This window comes from Eretmochelys imbricata, chromosome 15 (genome assembly GCF_965152235.1).
Source record: "Eretmochelys imbricata isolate rEreImb1 chromosome 15, rEreImb1.hap1, whole genome shotgun sequence".
Classification (NCBI taxonomy): Eukaryota; Metazoa; Chordata; order Testudines; family Cheloniidae; genus Eretmochelys; species Eretmochelys imbricata.
The window spans coordinates 2,678,838-2,699,796 of NC_135586.1; the positions used below are offsets into that span (position 1 = coordinate 2,678,838).

The 20,959-nt window shown below is 55.4% G+C and overlaps 1 protein-coding gene across 1 annotated transcript; it reads right to left on the reverse strand.

Annotated features, from left to right (window-relative positions):
• Positions 1–260: 260 nt before the first annotated feature.
• DDX54 (DEAD-box helicase 54) lies at positions 261–20,820 on the reverse strand. The gene is made up of 20 exons (XM_077834917.1): positions 20,665–20,820; positions 18,594–18,720; positions 18,071–18,141; positions 17,500–17,688; positions 16,310–16,359; positions 15,522–15,563; positions 11,783–11,878; positions 11,060–11,181; positions 10,472–10,533; positions 9,459–9,590; positions 8,444–8,654; positions 7,578–7,712; positions 6,418–6,639; positions 5,997–6,070; positions 5,214–5,399; positions 4,680–4,822; positions 4,481–4,594; positions 3,977–4,081; positions 3,279–3,376; positions 261–2,961 (listed from the first exon to the last, which is right to left on the reverse strand). The coding sequence occupies exons 1-20, from the start codon at positions 20,818–20,820 to the stop codon at positions 2,720–2,722; spliced, it is 2,577 nt and encodes an 858-aa protein (XP_077691043.1). The 3' UTR covers positions 261–2,719.
• Between the last annotated feature and the right edge of the window lie 139 nt (positions 20,821–20,959).

The following is a 20,959-nucleotide window of genomic DNA, read 5'->3' on the forward strand; positions in this document are numbered from 1 at the left end:
TCAGGACCTATGTAGAATGCGCAGCCACTTTGGGGTAAATACGTTGCTCCATCCTTGAGCAATGCACGGATTAAAGCAGCAACTGCCTGACCCAGTTTAAAACACTTCATCACCTCCTTGATTTAGTTAAACAAGGTTCCAAAATCCAAACTGACTTGTGTGCATTCACAACAGCTGGGCCCATCAAACTAGCCTGGCTCAGTTTCTCCAGGCAGATGTCCCCTTAGGCTGTTGTCTGCATTGCACACGCAGCAGGGAGGTTGAAAGACAATAGAAGAAATCATTTATTGGAGTAAAAAAAGTGTGGGCCATTATTTACATTTACTTTTGATACAAAGCTTAGTTCAATTTAGGCTGAAAAAACAGTAAGGCCCCTTTTTAAAAGCAAGTCAGACGGCTCAATTTCCCCCCTTTGCATACTGCCATGCAGCCCTGAGCAGGAGAGACCATCTGAGGGGACCCAGGAAGCATTTAAAGTCTAAAGCAAGCAAAGTTTCCTCACTGCAGGCAGCTGGCTCAGGGCCTGCACATGCTGCCTCTTGCCATCTGCACTGTTACAGGTGACACTGGATTGCAGAAGTATCTTTAACTGTCTGAGTTTGTACTGGCCAGGGCGTGGCTGCCCATTGCCCTTGGGGGGGTGGGGGGGTGGATAGCTCAGTGGTTTCAGCATTGGCCTGCTAAAGCCAGGGTTGTGAGTTCAATCCTTGAGGCAGACATCTAGGGAAAAAATTGGGGATTGGGCCTGTTTTGAGCAGAGGGTTGGACTAGATGACCTCCTGAGGTCCCTTCCAACCCTGATATTCTATGATTGCACATTTATTCATTTTCCTTTGGGGACATCCCTCCATCTTTTTATGTGCCAAGAGCAGAAGACCTTGCACAGATGGTATTGTCAGAGGAGGAAAGCACATGTGCAGGTTCTCAACAACAGTTTTGGGGGCTCTTTATCAGAAAATCCACCTTTTTATCATCTCTATCTAGCACTGGCTCTTCATTCTGGGAGCACTGCCTCCCACACAACTGACATAGTTGGGAGGGGATGGTGTGTGACAGGCAACAGGGAGCTGAGGACACTTACTGCTCCCCCCAGTGGGCACAGAGCTGAAGAGGCAGGAGAGTAGCCCCAGCTGTGTAAGTGTAGAACTGATCAATGCAACATTGTAACTTCGGCTCACTGTTTACCATTCCTTACACTTGTCCATATTGTAACTCAAACTCCACCTTAAAATGTTCACTTGTTTTTGCAAAACCCTGCTGTAATCTTATGAGTTTAGATGTGTGAATGAGGTATGTATGGATGATGGAATCAACCCCCCAGCCCATCCTGATAAAATAAAGTGTAAACACCCAATGGCTGAAGATGCAGACAACAGCCCTAACAAAGTACGAAGAGTCCACCCTCAAAAGAAAAGAACAAAAGTACAATTGAGGAAACTTCAAAGCCAGGTCCTAGGCTGAAAGTCAAGTCTGCAATTGACAGGTGATCAATCACACCGAACCCAGAGGCAGCTTGACACAGCAAGACCTATAGACTGGATTCAAACTAAAGCCTACAAAAAGGATGGATGAGCTGGAAGACTTTAGAGGGTAACATTCTGCTGCCAACACAGAAGGGCATTGGTACATGCCCAACAGAGCCCCAGCCCTTCTTTGTGCCCAGCTTTCCTGGCCAGTTAGCTGCCACAAACTCAAGCTACATTCAGGACTGGTAACTATACAGCAGCTGCAGAACATTTGTGTGTGTACAGATAGGTACTAGATATTAGTTATTGGTCATAAATCCAATTGTGTTGTAATAAACGTGACATCTTGTCCCCTGAAACAAACCTGTGTGGTTTTATCTGTATAACATAAGGAGCTAAGCCCTGAGACTAAGGATCTGGCTGGCTCGAGGCAGAGAAATGGAATTACCAGGGGATACAGCTGGACAGCAATGATCAGACAGTGCAAAGGATTGGGACTCAGACTGGGCTTTAGTCCTGGCTCTGCCATTGGCCTGCTGGGTGACTTTGGGCAAGTCACCCCCTGTGCCTCAGTTTCCCCATCTGTAAAATGGGAACAATACTGACCTCCTTTGCAATGCGCTCTGAGACCTATAGCTCGTATTACATAAACACCATTTTGCAGCCAGGCCTGGAAAGTGAGTGCTCTTCTCTGAAACCCCTCTCTGCTGTTACCTTTCTTCACAAGGGGGCTCTGAGGTCAAATTCATGCACGGGCTAGCTTAGACTTTCTGGAGAGGGGGCTCTGCAGAAACAAATGAAATCAGGGACCAGCAAGGTGTTGCTGCTGCGGGGGGGAGGGGGGGCGGAGGAGAAGAGGGAGGTGCTATGATCAGAAACGCTTTTAAAAGCAGCCTCATGCAATGTCAGGAACATCCTTTGGGAGAAGGGGTGAGTAGGTGGTGAAAACCAGTCCAGACAAGGACCAGTGGTACAGGCCAGAACAGCTGTGGTTCCCCCCACCCCCCCGACAGGTTTTCCTGCACTCTCAGAAGAGTTAGCTGGTCAAGGAAACAGGAACAACTCCCTCGGCTTCCCCCCTGCTGCAATCGAGACAAACATCTAACAGAAACTAAATACCACCCACATCATCATTTAATGGCTCCTGCCCAGGCCAGAGTCTGCACAGGGCAGCTCGCACCCCAGCAAGGGGAGATGGCTCGGAATCAGCCCTTTGCTCAGATCAGGCCTGCTGCTCTTCCACGCTCTGTTCTTTACATCCTTTTCCTCATTTTACCCTTCTTGGCAGCACCACGGCCGAATGCCGTCCTGCGCAGCTCCTGCACCCGCTGCCGGTTCTTGCCTTTCAGCCGCTTCAGGCCGCCCTTCTGCAGAAAGTTCTGCTTGGCCACCCTCTTCCTCTGCTTCAGGATCTGCTGCTTGCTCTTCAGCTCCGAGTGCACCTTCCCCTGCTGGGAGCCATGCTTCCCTGGGGAAGGCGCCAGCCGCCTGCCTCCTGCAGGGGGAATGAGTTACTCAAAGTTCTCCCCCTGCTCAGCTCCCCACACGCACCTAGCCCTGGTGCCAGGATGCTGGGTCAGGGACTGAGCTATAGAGCAATGCCAAGGGGAATGGACTCTAGCAGGGAACGGGCTGGCACACAGAGCAGAGCCCCCGCACAGCCGGCTGGGCCCTGGGGAGGTAGCAGTTCTCTATCCAGCAGGGAGGCTGATGCTATCCTGCATATCAGCCACCCGTTGGGTCTCAGCCTGCCTGGATCCCTCAAGGCACCAATGTCTGCACAGGGTAGTGCCTTCATCCCCAGGCACTCACCTCTGCCCCTACGGTGCTTCCCGCCTCTTGGCTCGCTCCCCGCCTCCTCCTCGGAGTCCCACTCCTCAACTTTGTATTTCTTCTTCCACTTCTCATAGCTGGGGGCAGTGGGTTAAGGAAAGGCTGGGGGCTGGGAGGGTGCCCCGAGCCCTCTGCGACTTCTCCCCTCACCTTAATCCCAATCTCTCCCCCACCAACTCCCCCCCCCTCCCCCCCAGGCCATGCTTCCCTCCTTCAAGATCGCAGCCCCAAGGCATCGCAAAGGAAGAGGGCCCTGCAGCCTGGGGCTGGCAGTTGCAGTGTTCTTCCCTGTGCCTGCTACCGCTCTGTTTCTCTCTCGGCAGACGACTTTCCTGGAAGGAAGCCCATGTCCCTAGCTCCCCAGTTCATAAAATCCCCAACTGCAAAGCTCAGCAATGGCCAGCAGGGCCACCATGCCATCCCGCTACTGCAAACTGGAATTGCCTCTGCCCCTCCGCAGCAGCTACAGAAGCGCCCAGCCCCTTGCTGCTCCCTGCCACTCAGACACGCTTCCTCTGCAGTCGCCATGGTGCCCTGCAGTCAGGAAGTCCTGGGAGGGCAGAGAGCAAGAACCCCTCAGGCATGGTTAGATACACGTCACTCCCTGCCCTGTCTCTGCCCCTGCCCATCGGGAGTGCCCCCAGCCCATCCCCAGGCTCCCCAGTCTGGAAGGATACAGGTTGTTCTTGTAGGAGCTGTTGATGTACCTGCCACTCTCTGTGCAGATTTTCTTCTTGTCCTCTTGGCCAGTTTTCCCCACGAACCGCTTCTTCTTGCGGTCCCTGGAGTGGGGGCAGGGCAGGGGGGTGGAATAGCATTGCAGGGGAAGAGAGAAATGGGGGCTCATCGACACCAAGCTGGCTTGGATCAGCCCCACCTGGAAGAATAAGCGCTCTCCCCTCAAGCCCCAGGGGCACAAGCAACGAAGCCCCAGCCCAGTTGGGTGGTGGAGAGAATCCCATCCTCAGGTGGCACCATAGTACTTCCCCCAGCACTCAACAGAGCAAGGAAGAGAGGGTTATAAGGCAAAATCCACTGTTTGGTGCTGCCTGCTGGGGATCAAAGGGCCCCCGCCAGGTGGGGAGTGCCCTGTGTGAGGGGCAGCTGTCCCAATGGCCCTCCCCACAGCAGGAGCCTTTCCTCTCTGGACTGCTACTGCCCCCTACAGGTCAGGCACTTACCACTTGAGCAGCTGCTTGGTCTTGCTCATGTTGTGGGTCTCGTCCCCCAGAAGGTCGAGCACGGCACCAGAAGCCTGCTGCTCAAACGCGCTGCCCTCCCCACCAATGCTCAGCCTGGACATGGGAGAAAGGCAGAGGTCAGAGGGGTTCGGGGAGCTGGGAGAAGCAGAGGATCCCGCCATTGGTCCATATGACTCACCCCCGCTCACTCTCTAAGTCCTTGGGCCGGTAGGGAATGTAGAACTCCTCGTCCCGCTGCGCCTCATAACGCTGCTTCTTCCTGACACCCTCTCCCACCTGGTGCTGCTTCCGCTTCCTGCCCACCACGGCGGAGAACACTTCCTGGGACACAGATCAGACAGGAGGACTAGGTGCACAGCCAACCCCCGCCCTACTCTCCAGACAGGAGCCGCTGAGCCAGCTGGTGCCTCGGCTACAGATGCCCACCCAACCCCCGCGCTGTGCAATGCTACCAATTGTGCAAACTGCTCCCTGCCCCCGGCACAATCACACCAGCCCCCATCTCAACACACAGACCTGCAAACGTTACCAGGGCCATGACACTAGCCAGCCCTTTATGCCCCCAGCCATGGGCTGACACTACACAGTGCAGGGCTTTGGGCCAGCCAGGCGGGCTGCTTCCCAGGGTCCCCAGGCAGGCCCTGTAGTGGATGTGGTTGAGAAGCTGGCAATGCCCATGTCCTCATGGCACTGGCACCCTCCAAGTCCATACCTGGAGGTTTGCTTCCTCCTCCTCAGGGGCAGGGACTGCTGGGTCCTGACCTCCCAGCGCAGCCCCAGCCCGTCTCTCCTGCTGCCCCCTCTGGTACTTGGTGATGAGGCTGCGGTCGCGGCTGCGCTTGGCTCGCATCACATCACTGGCCAGGGTTTTGTTGGTGGCGTTGATCTCAAAGATGGTCTGGTGCGAGAGACGGAATCTGTGAGTGATGCTTACCCTGGGGGACCCCTCCCCCTCACTGGGGCAGGAGGAGCTGTCTGCTGGGCTGGGAGCTCAACCTGGCGCCTCTGGTCCCAGGGGTCTGGTGGCGCTGTTCACCCAGCTCCAGTAACACATCCAGGAAGCCGGCCCAGCAGCATTCCAGCAACCCTGGTGCAGGCAGGGAGCATCTTCCCAGAGCGTGAGGAGCTGTAGTTGCAGCTGAGTCCCAGCTTCCTTGGTTCCCACCTTAAACTCCTGTGCAACTGCATCTCAGTGGAGGGGCAGCGATCCCTCAAGCACACTCCCTTGCACCACAGAGGTGCTGCAAGGGTTAATGCTACCCCTCCACCCACAGGAAGGAGCCTCATTCGCCAGGCTGCCACAGTGGATGGACAAGATTCATTTCAGTGGCACTCGGGCTGGGTCGCTGCACCTGGCAGCACGCCCAAGTCAAGGGCTCATAGAGGCCAGCCCCCTTGCTCTGACACAAGGCAATACTGCTGGCAGCTTTGGAGTGAGCTCCCTTCCCCACCCGATAGGCACAGGGCCTGGTGTCAGATCACGGCTCGTACTCACTGCTTTGGATCTGTAGGTTTTAATGTTGTCCACGAACTTCAGTCTCTCCAGCTCATCCTCCCCAAAGCAAGAACCTTTGAGCCAGGAGCCCAGAGTGGGAGGAAGGGACACAGAGCAGTGAGTGCCTAATACATATCCAAGCTCCCAGCCCCAGCAGGAAAGCAAACAGGGAAGAGGCAGCGTTCTCTCAGCTGTTCCAGGCCCAGGGGGTGCTGGAGGCAATGCTGGACAAGCACTGGCTATGGGGAGAGCTCCCTGCTGCTCCAGCAGGAAGTGCAGTAGGGAGCAGTGCAGGAGCACTAGCTATAGGAGCAGCTCCTGCCCTAGCCTCACCCAATGGGCCCCGCTGCAGGAGTCCAGCGTGGGTGCAGCCTGCAGTTCCCGCCGTGCCAGGAGAGTGCAGACAAAGACAGGCACTCACTGAAGAGCGGGTGGATGCCCAGCAGGGAGAAGTCCAGCTCCTTCACCCTCTTGACAGATTCGGGCGAGGGGCCAGGCCGGGACTTCAGGTACTGCTTGTGTGCGTTCTCCGACACCCTGCGCAGGCTCTGCAGGTCCAGCGAGCTCTCGTGGTCAGTGAACAGCCGGCACTCCTCGTCGTCGATGACGCTCTGGGGGACTCTGCCAAACACCCCATCTCTGTCTGTAACGGGACAGAAGGGGTTCGGGTCCTGCAGCTTCTCCCCAGGGGTCCCAGGCTTCAGCCCATCCCATGTGTCCACTTGGGATAGGGGAACAGAGATTGCACCCAGTGCAGGGACCTGGAGAGTAGCCTTTGTAGCAGCACTCTGCAAGGGCGAGGAGGGGCCCACTGGGACAAGGCACAGGCTAGAAAGGGTGGAGCAATTGGTAACTTTAAAGACATACACAGCTGATCTCTTCCCCACACCCTGCCGCCACCCAGAGCATCCCCTGCCTATGGTCTCCAAGTCCCAGACGTCCCACTATGCCTCTCAACAGCTATTCCAGAACAGAAACGAGCGTGAGCCCAGCTGGACTACAGTGTAGAACATGGCCACTACGGTGTCCTGGAGACACAATGGGGTCCCTACGTGACCTCAGAGAGGACAGAGGGGGAGGGGAACGTCCAGTGGGATGAAGCTGTGGGGATTCACAGCATCATGCAGATGGGACCTTAAGGGGGCCCCTAAGCCGAGACCTTGGGCCATGATATGTCAGCACTGCTCAGGGATGCAGAGAGCTAAGGCCTGGTAATAGTGCAAACAGGGCCGTGCTGTGCCAGGGTAGAGTATCTGCAGACAGGGCCTCTGGCAGCAAGAGTCACCCTCCCATCAGCACATCCTGCCATGCAGGGGAGCTCTGTGGTGCTGCCAGAGCTCCCCATCACACCTTTGTTAGCCAGCACAGACATCTGGGCCTGTAAGAGACAAGGGGCATGCCATCCCAGCCTGGGGAGTGAGACCCAGCCCTCCTGCGAGGCTGGCCGTATCATCACCGTAGCCACAGCGTGACTCTCCCCACGCCAGCCCCAGCCCCAGCAGGAATGCCAAGTGAGAGCTCCCACCCCCAACTCCACACGCCCACTTGGGGACAAGGAGCCAGTGCCCAGATGGACCTTACCTGAGGGTTTCTCGTGGGGGCTGGCGAGGGTGAGCGAGCGCCCCAGGAACAGGTGCAAGTCAAAGACATATGGGGTCTCATCCGATGCCACCAGGGAGTAGGCGATACCACTGCGGCCAGCGCGGGCCACACGGCCTGGGAGGCAAAGCAAGGCAGAATAGCTCCGGGTTAACTCTGTGGCTGCTGGCCCTGGCTTAGCCAGTGTGGAACTAATCTTAGGAACCACAGTCACGGACTTGGGTTTGGCTGATGTGCAGATTCTGGTCGGGGGCAGGGAAAGCTGCTAAGGGGACCGAGGCCAAGAAGCCAAGCTTGGCCCCCATGCTCAGTGGGGCTCATCCTGTTCATCCGGGGAAGGGCTGGACAAGAGCACGGTGTTCTCACCCTCTCGTCCCCGCTGCAGATGGTGAATCTCAGCATGTACTCCGCTGCTCTCAAGGGATTTGGCAGCCAGTGCCCAAGCCACTAATGGGAATGGCCCCCAAACTGCACATGCCCTCCCACTGGGCCTGGCTTAGCTGGCTACCTGGGCCTTACCCCTCAGATTGAGATTTCAGACCTTCCTGTGACCCTCCCTGAAATGCTGCATTCCCGCAGTGTCCCAGGCAGGGTCCAACCCAGACAGCATTCAGTGGCAGGGAGTCCAGGCCGGGACAGGTGTTAATGACGCACCCTGCAGCAATGGCTGCCCAGCAGGGGCAGTGGGGAGGATATTTGGGGGTGGAGAGGCTTCCCTCCTCCATGGCATTTACCAGCCTGGAGGAGGTGTGACCAGGGTGGGAGGGAACAGATCAGCTGAAGCAGGACAGGTGAGTGTGCCCTAGACCCAGCCCTGCCCCGTGGCCCAGCCAGCCCCAGAGACCCACCGACACGGTGCAGGAACAGCTTGGGCTTCGCAGGGAAGCTGTAGTTGACAACATTGTCCAGCATGGGGATGTCGATGCCACGGGCAGCCACATCGGTAACAATCAGCACTGCACACTGGCCATGCACGAACTTGGCGATGTTGATTTTCCGGGCCGCCTGGTCCAGGGAGCTGTAGATATGGGTGCAGTTCACTCCCTGCGCTGTCAGCAACTGGAGGGAGGAGGAGGGTGGAGCACAGGTCAGTGCCTGGGCCCCCAGCAGGGGAGAACCACCCCAAATACCATGGGACCTCAACATAAGTCCAGCCACACCTCAGAGCAAAAGGGAGGAGAGATTCCATCTGGCAGCTTCAGGATAGGCTGCACCTCCCTCCCCTCGGCATCCCTGCTCCTACATGTACTAGGCTGGCCAAGCAACAGCATGCTAGACCTCTCCCCTGCCACCCTCCAAGAGAGTTGCAATGTCCATTGGCAATGCCCCTCCTCCTCCTGGCAGCCCAGCACCAGCCTCTGACACTCCCTTGCATTAGCAGGATGGCTCTGGTGACAGGGAGCACCCTGGCATTTCCTGGACACAGGAGTCAGCCAGTGGAAGCTCAGGCAGGGGTTCTTCTCTGGAAGGAAACTTGGGCTCGACTCCGACCACACACCCAGAGAAGCAGACCCAGGTGATTAGCCCCCAGCTCTCCCCTGCTACCTGGTGCATGGCAGAAGTGCCCCCCAGCCCCCCAACCTTGCTGTATGCTGCTCAGGCACCAGTTCAGCCAGAGACCTGCAGCAGCCACAGAAGCAGAGTGCTCCTTCCCCCTCCTCCCTGCCTTGGGGAAGCAGCACCCCCAGCAGCTCCCCCTTCTCATCCAGGGTTTAGTGAGAGCTTCTGCCTTGGTCTCAGGACTGCATGTATCCCCACTCCTCTGCTACATCTCCCCTGGCTCCACCAGGCCTGGGACCAGGCCCAGCGGCCTGCGCAGCACAACTCGTGCCAGGCCCATGGCGTGTTGGCTCCCAGACTTGCCTCCTTGAGGTACTCCGCATGGTGCTTGGTGGCCACGAAGACGACTGTCTGGTCCTGAGGCCTCACCACGCTCCTGAGCAGGTGCAGCAGCACGGCCGGCTTGTCATCCGCGCGCACGTGGAAGAAGGCCAGCTGCCAGCGAAGAGAGGGGTGAGGTGGGAAGCCCCTCCCTGCCCCCTCAATGGCCCCCCTGGAAGCTACACAAGCCAGAGATGCTGGGGCTAACCACACAGGCTGTGCTTTCTCATCGCTCTGACTGGGACAGGTGCTGTGAAGCGCCTAGCACCACGGTGTCTTGATCCACTACCGAGGCATCTAGAGGCTAACCAGTGAAACAACACAGCCTGGTGCTGCAGCCCACCACCCTCTGTTTGTCTGGCACCTCTGGCTGGGCAGCTCTTTGGCCCTGTCTGGAAAGCACCCAGCATGCTCTTGGGGATAATGGGACGGGATGGAAGGTGTCCTCTGCCCTCCAATCTAAACTGGTTCCCTGGAGGCTTGGACCTGTCTACCTCACCTGACCTCAGGTTCTACCCGAGTCTGTCTACAGGCGAGATCACAGCAGGTGCCAACACCAGCTAATGCTGTCAGGGCCACACTTAACTGAGGCTCCTGATGGGATCGGGCTCATGGTAGCACGTTGTCCACCCAAGCATCAGTTACTAGCCCCAGGAGGGGGCGCTGCACACTGCCTGCAGCAGTGAAATGCAGCAGTCCAGAGAAGGGCAGGCACATATGCACACTGGGGCCATACAATGCATACTGCTGGTCCTCCACCTCCTTCCCCAGTGCCAGCTGACAGCCGTGCTCTTTGGAGCTTGAGGGCTCTGCTGGGCTGAGCTCAGACAAACAGGTAGTTATCTGTATTGCACTACAGCCTAGGGACCCCAGACATGGGCCAGGGACCCATGGTGCTAGGTGCTGTACAGGCCCAGAACCAAGACACAGTCCCAGTCTCCTCTACCCCAGCCCTCCCGAACTCAACAGCCTTGAAGACTCCAAGCGCATCTTACCTTGAGCTGCTCACTGAGCTTTGTCTCCACGTCCAACCGGATCAACACTGGCTCAGTGAGACCTGTGAATGAGGCAGGAGAACATGAGCCCAGGGCAAGGGGGATGGGGCGCCTGAATTCACAATGGAAAAGAACAGGCCAAGGTAGCAAACTCACTGTTAGGGACACTTACAGAGAGGCAATCACAGCTTCTGAAAGGCATACTGGACACACCCAGCAGGGGGTACTGCAGGTCAGGAGGGGGATGTGCCAGTGAAGCCAAGGGGGAAGAATTGGAGCCCTGCCCACGCTGTGCCATGCCCCAGCTTTAATTAGCTGCCTGCTTTCACAAGCACTAAAATTCATTTTGCAAGAGGCAGGGGAAAGGTCCCCTGAACTGAAGAGGAAAGAAATAGGTGGGACAGAGGCAGTGTGGATGCCCCTGGCCTGGGGCAAAAGCAGGTGAGGAACCCTTCCTCTTCCACAAAAGGACAAGTCAGCACAACTGAAACTACTCTTAGCTGACCTGCCATTCAGCCTGTTACCCCCTCTCCATCTAACCTCCCCCCAATCTCTCCTGTGTGGGGCTGGTTGGGGGATGTTCCTTACCGGCCCGAGCAAACTCCACGAGCAGTTTGGGGAGCGTGGCAGAGAAAAGCAGGGTCTGGCGGCTCTCTGGAAGCCGGGCGATGATCTCCTGCAGCTGCTCCGCAAACCCCATCTCAAAGAGCCTGAGGGGGGCAACACCACCAAGGTCAGCAGCCACATAGCCCAGCAAGCCACCCCCACCCCCAGGGCCCTGTCATCCCACGCAGCACCCAGGAAAGCAGTGTGTGCATGGGGACTGCACATCCCCATGCACAGGGATACGCTGCTTCCTCCCAGGAGGAGGCCTTAAATCCACACCCAGGAGCTCCTATCCCCGGACCCTAGAATCTCACATGCCAGCCCCAGCGCTGGCCCTGCAAGTGGAAGATCTAGCTCAGCATCAGCCGACAAGAAAGGGCACCATTGCATCAGTTGGTTGCTTTCCCAAGATCCTTGACCTGGTCTGTTTTCCCCCACTGGCCTAACATCTCACTCATCAGACACTCGGAGCCTGCCATAGCTGTGTGCTCTCCCATCTGTGGCACTGGGAATCCACTCTCCCACCTCTGCTCCTTTCTGACAGGTGTCCACAGGATGCAGCCACAGCACCAAAGCCCATCTCTTCCCTGGTAGTGCAGTTGCCACACTTGGCTGACGGAGGGTCCTACTGGGAGCCCCTAGGAACAGAGGGGCTGACAAATGCCCCAAGGTGAAATCTCAGCTACGGCAACATCATGAACTGACCTGTCAGCTTCGTCAAACACCACGTACTCCACACTGTGCAGCTTCAGGTTCATTTCCACAGCCACGTGCATCAGACGCCCGGGGGTGCCAATAATTCTGGAATGACAGACACCAATGGGCAGCAGGCACCCAGCTGCCCACAACTCCATGCGAGGACCAAGGTGCTACCCACATCCGGGCAGCCACCTGTCCTGGTGGAGACAGATGGAACTGTGAAAGCTGCAGCTCTCCACTCTGATAAAAATTAGGACAAGGCAGCTCTCCCCAACCAACCCCCTCCCATCCCACTTGCCTCTCCAGCCCAAATCTGCCAGGCCAAGAGGGACATTCAGATGCCTCCACTCCAGGAAGACCCATCTCCAGTCTCTGCTCTCCCCCCAGAAATACACATAAGAAGATGCTCTTAAGAGGCGCGGAGTAACAGGCAGCCCCCACTGGATGCTATCTTGATGCTCACTGAAACGCACAGAGGCTCTGGGTCCGACTCTGCTCAGCACACAGGGTTTACAGGTTGTGACTCCATCAGCTTCAGTGGCTTCACTTCCCATTTACACCATGAGTGCAGAATCAGACCCACTGCATGCAGCACCTGCGAGCCTGTTCTGCATGTGTGCAGTGCCCAATGGATAGGGCTCTGCTGTTTGACAAGAGCTCATAAGTGCTTCCGGAATACAAATATAGACTGGAGAACAAGTGTTAGTAATAATAGAGCTCAGATTTTCCTGTGATAGCTGATGGATTCCTTCACCGAGTAGTTGCTGAACCGACTAAAGGGGATGCCATTTTAGATTTGGTTTTGGTGAGTAGTGAGGACATCATAGAAGAAATGGTTGTACGGGACAACCTTGGTTCAAGTGATCATGAGCTAATTCAGTTCAAACTAAATGGAAGGATAAACAAAAATAGATCTGTGACTAGGGTTTTTGATTTCAAAAGGGCTAACTTTAAAAAAATTAAGGAAATTAGTTAGGGAAGTGGATTGGACTGAAGAACTTGTGGATCTAAAGGTGCAGGAGGCCTGGAATTACTTCAAGTCAAAGCTGCAGAAGCTATCTGAAACCTGCATCCCAAGAAAGGGGAAAAAATTCATAGGCAGGAGTTGTAGACCAAGCTGGATGAGCAAGCATCTCAGAGGAGGTGATTAAGAAAAAGCAGAAAGCCTACAAGGAGTGGAAGATGGGAGGGATCAGCAAGAAAAGCTACCCTTACTGAGGTCAGAACATGTAGGGATAAAGTGAGAAAGGCCAAAAGCCAGGTAGAGTTGGACTTTGCAAAGGGAATTAAAACCAATAGTAAAAGGTTCTATAGCCATATAAATAAGAAGAAAACAAAGAAAGAAGAAGTGGGACCGCTAAACACTGAGGATAGACTGGAGGTTAAGGATAATCTAGGCACAGCCCAATATCTAAACAAATACTTTGCCTCAGTCTTTAATGAGGCTAATGAGCTTAGGGATAATGGTAGGACGACAAATGGGAATGAGGATATGGAGGTAGACATTACCACATCCGAGGTAGAAGCCAAACTCGAACAATTTAATGGGACTTAAATCGAGGGGCCCAAATAATCTTCATCAAAGAATATTAAAGGAACTGGCACATGAAATTGCAAGCCCATTAGCAAGAATTTTTAATGAATCTGTAAACTCAGGGGTTGTACCGTATGACTGGAGAATTGCTAACATAGTCCCTATTTTTAAGAAAGGAAAAAAAAAAGTGATCTGGGTAACTACAGGCCTGTTCGTTTGACATCTGTAGTATGCAAGGTCTTGGAAAAAATTTTGAAGGAAAAAGTAGTTAAGGACATTGTGGTCAATGGTAATTGGGACAAAATACAACATGGCTTTACAAAAGGTAGATCGTGCCAAACCAACCTGATCTTCTTCTTTGAGAAGATAACAGATTTTTTTAGACAAAGGAAACACAGTGGATCTAGTTTACCTCGATTTCAGTACGGCGTTTGATACAGTTCCACATGGGGAATTATTAGCTAAATTGGAAAAGATGGGGGTCAATATGAAAACTGAAAGGTGGATAAGGAACTGGTTGAAGGGGAGACTACAACGGGTCACACTGAAAGGTGAACTGTCAGGCTGGAGGGAGGTTACAAGTGGAGTTCCTCAGGGATAGGTTTTGGGACCAATCTTATTTAATCTTTTTATTACTGACCTTGGCACAAAAACCGGGAATGTGCTAATAAAGTTTGCGGATGACACAAAGCTGGGAGGTATTGCCAATACAGAGAAGGACCAGGATATCATACAGGAATGTCTAGATGACCTTGTAAACCGGAATAATAGTAATAGGATGAAATTTAATAGTGTAAAGTGCAAGGTCATGCATTTATGGATTAACAACAAGAATTTCTGCTATAAACTGGGGACGCGTTACATGGAAGTAACAGAGAAGGAGAAGGACCTCGGAGTACTGGTTGATCACAGGATGACTATGAGCCGCCAATGTGATATGGCCATGAAAAAAGTTAATGTGGTCTTGGGATGCATCAGGCGAGGTATTTCCAGTAGAGATAAGGAGGTGTTAGTACTGTTATACAAGGCACTGGTGAGACGTCACCTGGAATACTGTGTGCAGTTCTGGTCTCCCATGTTTAAGAAAGATGAATTCAAACTGGAACAGGTACAGAGAAGGGCTACTAGGATGATCCGGGGCATGGAAAACCTGTCTTATGAAAGGAGACTCAAAGAGCTTGGCTTGTTTAGCCAACCAAAAGAAGCCTGAGGGGAGATATGATTGCTCTCTCTAAATATATCAGAGGGATAAATATCAGGGAGGGAGAGGAATTATTTAAATTCAGTACCAGTGTGGACACAAGAACAAATGGATATAAACTGGCCATCAGGAAGTTTAGTCTTGAAATTAGACGAAGGTTTCTAACCATCAGAGGAGTGAAGTTCTGGAACAGCCTTCCAAGGGGAGCAGTGGGGGCAAAAGACATATCTGGCTTCAAAGCTAAGCTTGATAAGTTTATAGAGGGAATGGTATGATGGGATAGCCTAATTTTGGCAATTAATTGATCTTTGACTATTAGCAGTAAATATGCCCAATGGCCTGTGATGGGATGTTAGATAGGGTGGGATCTGAGTTACTACAGAGACTTTTTTCCTGGGTGTCTGGCTGGTGAGTCTTGCCCACATGCTCAGGGTTTAGCTGATCGCCATATTTGGGGTCGGGAAGGAATTTTCCTCCAGGGAAGATTGGCAGAGGCCTTGGGGGTTTTTCGCCTTCCTCTGCAACAAGGGGCATGGGTCACTTGCTGGAGGAGTCTCTGCACCTTCAAGTCTTTAAACCGTGATTTGGGGACTTCAATTGCTCAGACATAGGCTAGGTGTTTATTACAGGAGTGGATGGGTGAGATTCTGTGGCCTGTGTTGTGCAGGAGGTCAGACTAGACTATCATAATGGTCCTTTCTGACCTTAAAGTCTATGATTCTATGAAATAATACAGGTGAGACTATGCTGCCTGGGGGGTGGGAAAGGAAAGTCACGACAGCCTAACCCAACTCTCCCAATCACAGATACTCCAGATCAGTTACAGAAAAGAACAAGGTAGCAGGGCAGTCCTAGAGGATGGATTGTGTGGGATGCGCCTTGGGTCTCAGTGCTCCAAAGAAAGAGGAAAAAACCCACCCACAAGCCCCATCCCCATGCTGTGACCCTTCCCTCCCCCCCCAATCCACATTTGGAGAACACAGTCGCGGCCCCTCAGCATTAAGACTCACATATCAGGGTTCTCATGCAGAGCTGCAAACTGGTCTTCCATCCTACGGGAGAAAGAGAATCGGAGGTGCTGGTAATAATGACCAGCATGGGGAGCCATAACACAGCCCTACTGACAAGGGACTCCACCCAGCCCAGCAGCAAGCTCCAAGGTAGATCACTGAGCCGCCTGCACTTTGCCAAGCACCTCATGCCCTCAACCCGCTTTCTGCAAAAGCGTCTGAGACGGAGCATGCTGATCCTTGAGCACGGCTTCCCAGGGATTGTTCTAAAGGAACAGGTTGGCCAGAGAGCAGCAAGCTGCCCAATGATCTGCGCCATGCTTCTGAAATCCTTCCTCAGCCTGCCGCACACGCACGTCTCAGTAACTGCCCGCCACACGTCTCGGTAACCGCCCGCTGCGCACGCATGTCTCGGTAACCGCCCGATACGCACCAGCCCGCCGTGCACGCACAAATACAAGTAGCTAGGCCCAAAGCTGGGACTAGGTCCCAAAGCTGAAAGGAGCCAATATGCTTTTTTAAAAAGTCATTGAAAATTAACGGAACCCCTTGAAGGGCCCAGACTCAGTCCCAGCAATCCCGCTTAGACCCAGCTGTGATGTTTCTACCCATTGCAGTGTCACTGAGCCAGGTCAATATTTCATCTGGGCATTGAGCTAGCCAATATTTCACAAGTTTCTACTGTAATTGACTCATTCTAGGGAAAAATACATTTGACAAAACGTTCACAAGGGTTTTCAATCTGCTGCAGTCGCTGGTGCTTTAGGGGTAGACTGCAACTGGCTTACCTCTCTCCTCCCAGAATCAACGCAGTCTTCAGGCCTGTGAACTTGCCCAGCTGCAGAACCAAAAACACTGCATCTATTGTCAATCTTAATCTTGCCTCCAGCTCCCCACTCCCCTTATTCCCAATCATGGGACTCTTCACCTCAACTGCCAGGGCTAACCCAGCCCAAGAGGCCTGGGATGAACACACTGAAGTTGCTAAGACTTTGGATCAGGCTGCTTCTTCCTTTGTACAACCAGCCTCCGTCTTTAAACCCGCAATACCACCAATGTGGGGGGGCTCTCCATGGGAGCAGCAGAGGCCCATATAGCAACCCCAGCCATCAGCACTCAAAAGACAGAGTGCAGTGGCTGTTGATACTCATTTATCCTGCAGGATTACGGAAAGTACCCATACACAAATCACAGCTCTGTCTGAAGGCTGTCTTTGTGAGCTAAACCACAGGAGTGTAGCCAAACTGGATCACACCCAAGGTCCATCTGCTTTTTGTCTAGTCCAGGGGAGGGCAAACTATGGCCCATGGGCCAGATCCAGCCCATCAGGGCTTTCAATCCAGCCTGTGGAAGCGCTCCCAGAAGCGGCCAGCACCCCAACCCCTTGCCCTGAGCCCCTTCCTGCACACCAGATCCCCTCCTACATCCAACCCCCTGCCCCAGCCCTACATACAATTTCCCACCCCAGATGTGGCCCTTGGGCCAAAAGTTTGCCCACCCTAGTCTAGTCTCTTGCCAGGACCAAATATTTCAAAGGTAAGTGCAAAGAACCCCCTAGTGGACAAGTATGGAATAACCTGCCTACAGGCACATCATCTGCCTAACCACAGCCAGTTGGCTTATGCCATGAAGCCTGATGATCTCACCCTTATTTTTTATCATGTCTAGTTCTGTTCTGATTCTTATTCTGTGCCCATCACTGTGGTATCCATGGATGTTCTCATAATCCACAAATATCCACATCTTTTTGAAACCCTGCTACACTCTTAGCTTCAATGATACCTTGTGGCAATGATTTCCACAGGTTAGTTATGTCACGCAAAAAATTGTCCCTAAGCAATTACTGCACTATATTGCCTCTCCATATCACCACAAGCTCCATGCACCATGCTCTCAAGTCACGTTTTTGAGAGAGCTCCAAGCTACTCCAGTCCCAGTGGCTCCTAGATCAGTTGATGCTGCTTCCTCCACTCCCTACCTCCTTTGTGAATTTCATAGTCTGCAAGGCAAGCTCGCGGGTTGGCGAGAGGATGAGGGCTCGTGCTCCCGTCTGGGCACTGTGCGCCTTCAGCTTCTCAAACATGGGGATGAGGAAACAAGCCGTCTTCCCACTGCCAGTCCTTGCCATGGCCACCATGTCTTTCCCATCCAGGATCACAGGGATAGTCTGCAAGACAAGAACAGATGCTGCTCCAATCCAGCTGGAGAATTCTTACCCTGTGCCAATCACTGGGGTATCCATGGATGTTCTCATAATTCACATAAATATCCACATCTTTTGGAAACCCTGCTAAATTCTTAGCTTAAATTATATATTGTGGCAATGAGTTCCACAGGTAGGTTACAGGGGTGTTGGACAACCTTTGCTAACACTTGATCTAGTGGAATCCATATACCAGACGTGGCTAAGGCTCGCCAACACAGAGAGACTCACCTCCCACCTCAACCGCACAAAGCACTGCAGAATTACCTACGGAACCTCCCCATGACCTTTAACAAACATATACCCCATAAAAATTACACTGGAGAAATGAGAGCCTGTCCATTACCCTTCGCTGGATTGGCGTAGGCACTTTGTAGCCTTTCTTCATGACCCCTTTGAATACAGGATAACTCAAGCCTGCAAGAGAAGACAAATATGATCTCAATATTAAATGGCCCTTGGATAACAAGGGTGGAGTGTTGCCAACTATTTTATTGCAAGTCTCACAATATTATTGTTTTTTACTTAAAATCCCAGCTTCCGGAGTCATGTGATTGGAGAATAACCTCAGCTTTCATTAAAAAAGTTTCTTGCCCTAATAGTTACAGATAAAAAGCTCAAAAATGTGACTTAGAGGTTCAGATTCCAGAAGGCAAATAAAAAGACGCCCAATTTTGATCTAAGCATGGGCCTCAATGCATGCTGGTACATGTGATTTCTTCTGAATACACCTGCAATGTGCTCCTCTGCCTGGTACGCAGGCTTTGACCAGTGGCTGAGGTGGCCCTGAGTCGAGCTAAGTTTGAGCACCGCATGTTAATCAAAATGCAATTTCTGCCCTCAGATTTATGACCATCCATTTCACTCACCCATAGACTGGAAGCCCCCAGATTTCTTCTTCTTTTTGTTCTGTGCTCGTACCATCTCCCTCGTGTCTGGCTCCACATCAGAGGAGTAATCAGGTGTTGGAAAGGCTGGTAAGATCTTACTGGATGCCTGTTGACGACGGGGAAAGGGCACACATGCAAAAGGCAGTGTTATTTCAGGTCACGATAGATGGAAGAGGGCTCTTAGACCATCCAGCCCAATCAGAATGGGAGTGGTCCTTACAGCCTATTTTCCCTTATCTGTCCAGTCTTATTTTAGAACTCCCAAGAGCAGTGGTTTTCAAACTTTTTCTGGAGACCCAGTTGAAGAAAATTATTGATGCCCACGACACAACTGAGCTGGGGATGAGGGGTTTGGGGTCAGGGAGGGGGCCCAGGGCTGGGGGTGCAGGATCGGGGGGGCGGGGATGAGGGGTTTGGGGTGCGGGAAGGGGCTCTGGGCTGGGGGTGCCAGCTCAGGGGGGATGGGGATGAGGGGTTTGGGTGCAGGAGGGGGCTCAGGGCTGGGGGTGCAGGCTCGGGGGGACGGGGATGAGGGGCTTGGGGTGCGGGAGGGGGTTTGGGCTGGGGGTGCAGGCTCAGGGGGGACGGGGATGAGGGGCTTGGGGTGCAGGAAGGGGCTCGGGCGGCAGGGATGAGAGGTTTGGGGTGCAGGAAGGGGCTCAGGCGCAGGCTCGGGGGGCAGGGATGAGGGGTTTGGGGTGTGGGAGGGGGCTCTGGGCTGGGGCGCAGGCTCGGGGGGCAGGGATGAAGGATTTGGGGCACAGGCTCTGGGGGGCAGGGATGAGGGGTTTGGGGGGCAGGGATGAGGGGTTTGGGGGGCGAGGGTGGCTCTGGGCTGGGGGCGCGGGGGGACGGGGATGAAGGGTTTGGGAGGACGGGGATGAGGGGTGCGGGGATGAGCGGTTTGGGGGGCGGGGATGAGGGGGCTCTGGGCTGGGGCGCAGGGATGAGGGGTTTGGGGGCACAGGCTCGGGGGGCAAGGATGAGGGATTTGGGGCGCAGGCTCGGGGATGAGGGATTTGGGGCGCAGGCTCGGGGGGGCAGGGATGAGGGGCTTGGGGTGCGGGAGGGGGCGGGGATGAGGGGCTTGAGGCGTGGGGAGATGGGGATGAGCGGTTTGGGGCACAGAGGGGCTCTGGGTTGGGGGGCAGGCTCGGGAGGGGCAGAGATGAGCGGTTTGGGGGGCGGGTTGGGGGGGCTCTGGGTTGGGGCACGGGGATGAGGGGGCGCGGATGAGGGGTTTGGGGGGCGGGGGGCTCTGGGCTGGGGGCTCAGGGGGGGCGGGGATGAAGGGGGCAGGGATGAGGGGTTTGGGGGGCAGGGGGCTCTGGGCTGGGGGCAGCGGGGATGAAGGGGGCAGGGATGAGGGGTTTGGGGGGCAGGGGGCTCTGGGCTGGGGGCGCAGGGGGGCGTGGATGAAGGGGGCAGGGATGAGGGGTTTGGGGGGCGGGGGGCTCTGGGCTGGGGGCGCAGGGGGGGCGGGGGTGAAGGGTTTGGGGGGCTCTAGGCCGGGGGGTGCGGGATGAAGGGTTTGGGGGGCGGGGTTGCGGGGGGCTCTGGGCTGTGGCCGGGGTGAGGGGGTGGCTCCGGGCCGGGGAGGTGCGGGGTTTGGGGGGCGGGGTTGCGGGGGGGCTCTAGGCCGGGGGGTGCGGGGATGAGGGGTTTGGGGGGCGGGGTTGCGGGGGGCTCTAGGCCGGGGGGGGCGGGGATGAGGGGTTTGGGGTGCGGGGTTGGGGGGGCTCTGGGCCGGGGGGTGCGGGGTTTGGGGTGCGGGGTTGGGGGGGGCTCTGGGCCGGGGCGCGGGGGGGGGGCTCGGGCGCAGGCTGACCGTGGGCGGCTCTCGGTCAGGGCGGCGCCGAGGCCCTCGCCCGGCTCAGCTGGGCCCCCCCGCTGGCGGGACTCGGGGCGGCGGCGCTGACCGGAGCGGCGAGCCCGAAGGCCCCGGCCCCGAGGGGGGTTTCCGCTGCCCCGGCGCCCCGCCCCCGCCGCCCTCCCTTGGCCCGGGCGAGTCGCGGGTCCCCGACCGGGTCACCTCGCCCGCCCCGCTCACCGGCCGCTCCGGGCTCCCCTCCGTCGGCCCCAGGCGGAGCTCGCCCGGCTCGGGCTCGGGCTCGCGGCCCCGAGGGTGGCGGCGGCGACGCGGCGCCATGGCCGGCGGCTCGGGCTCGGGCTCGGGGCCTGCACGCGACCGGCTCCCAACCGCCATGTGGCCCCGCCCCCGGGGCGGCCTGAACCACCGCGACCCCTAGCGGGGAATCCAGCGCCGCACTTCCCGTCCCCCCGGCTGGAGAGATGGTATCGCCCGGAGCGCGCGCGGGCAGCCTGGGGCGCGAGCGGCGCTGGGC

Coding starts and splice junctions, on each gene's coding strand:
- DDX54 (XM_077834917.1), bottom strand. CDS start 20,820: ATGGCGGTTGGGAGCCGGTCGCGTGCAGGCCCCGAGCCCGAGCCCGAG. Junction 17,689..18,070: donor CTACGCCAATCCAGCGAAGG/GTAATGGACAGG, acceptor CTTGTCTTGCAG/ACTATCCCTGTGATCCTGGA. Junction 11,879..15,521: donor CTGCATGAGAACCCTGATAT/GTGAGTCTTAAT, acceptor CTGTCATTCCAG/AATTATTGGCACCCCCGGGC.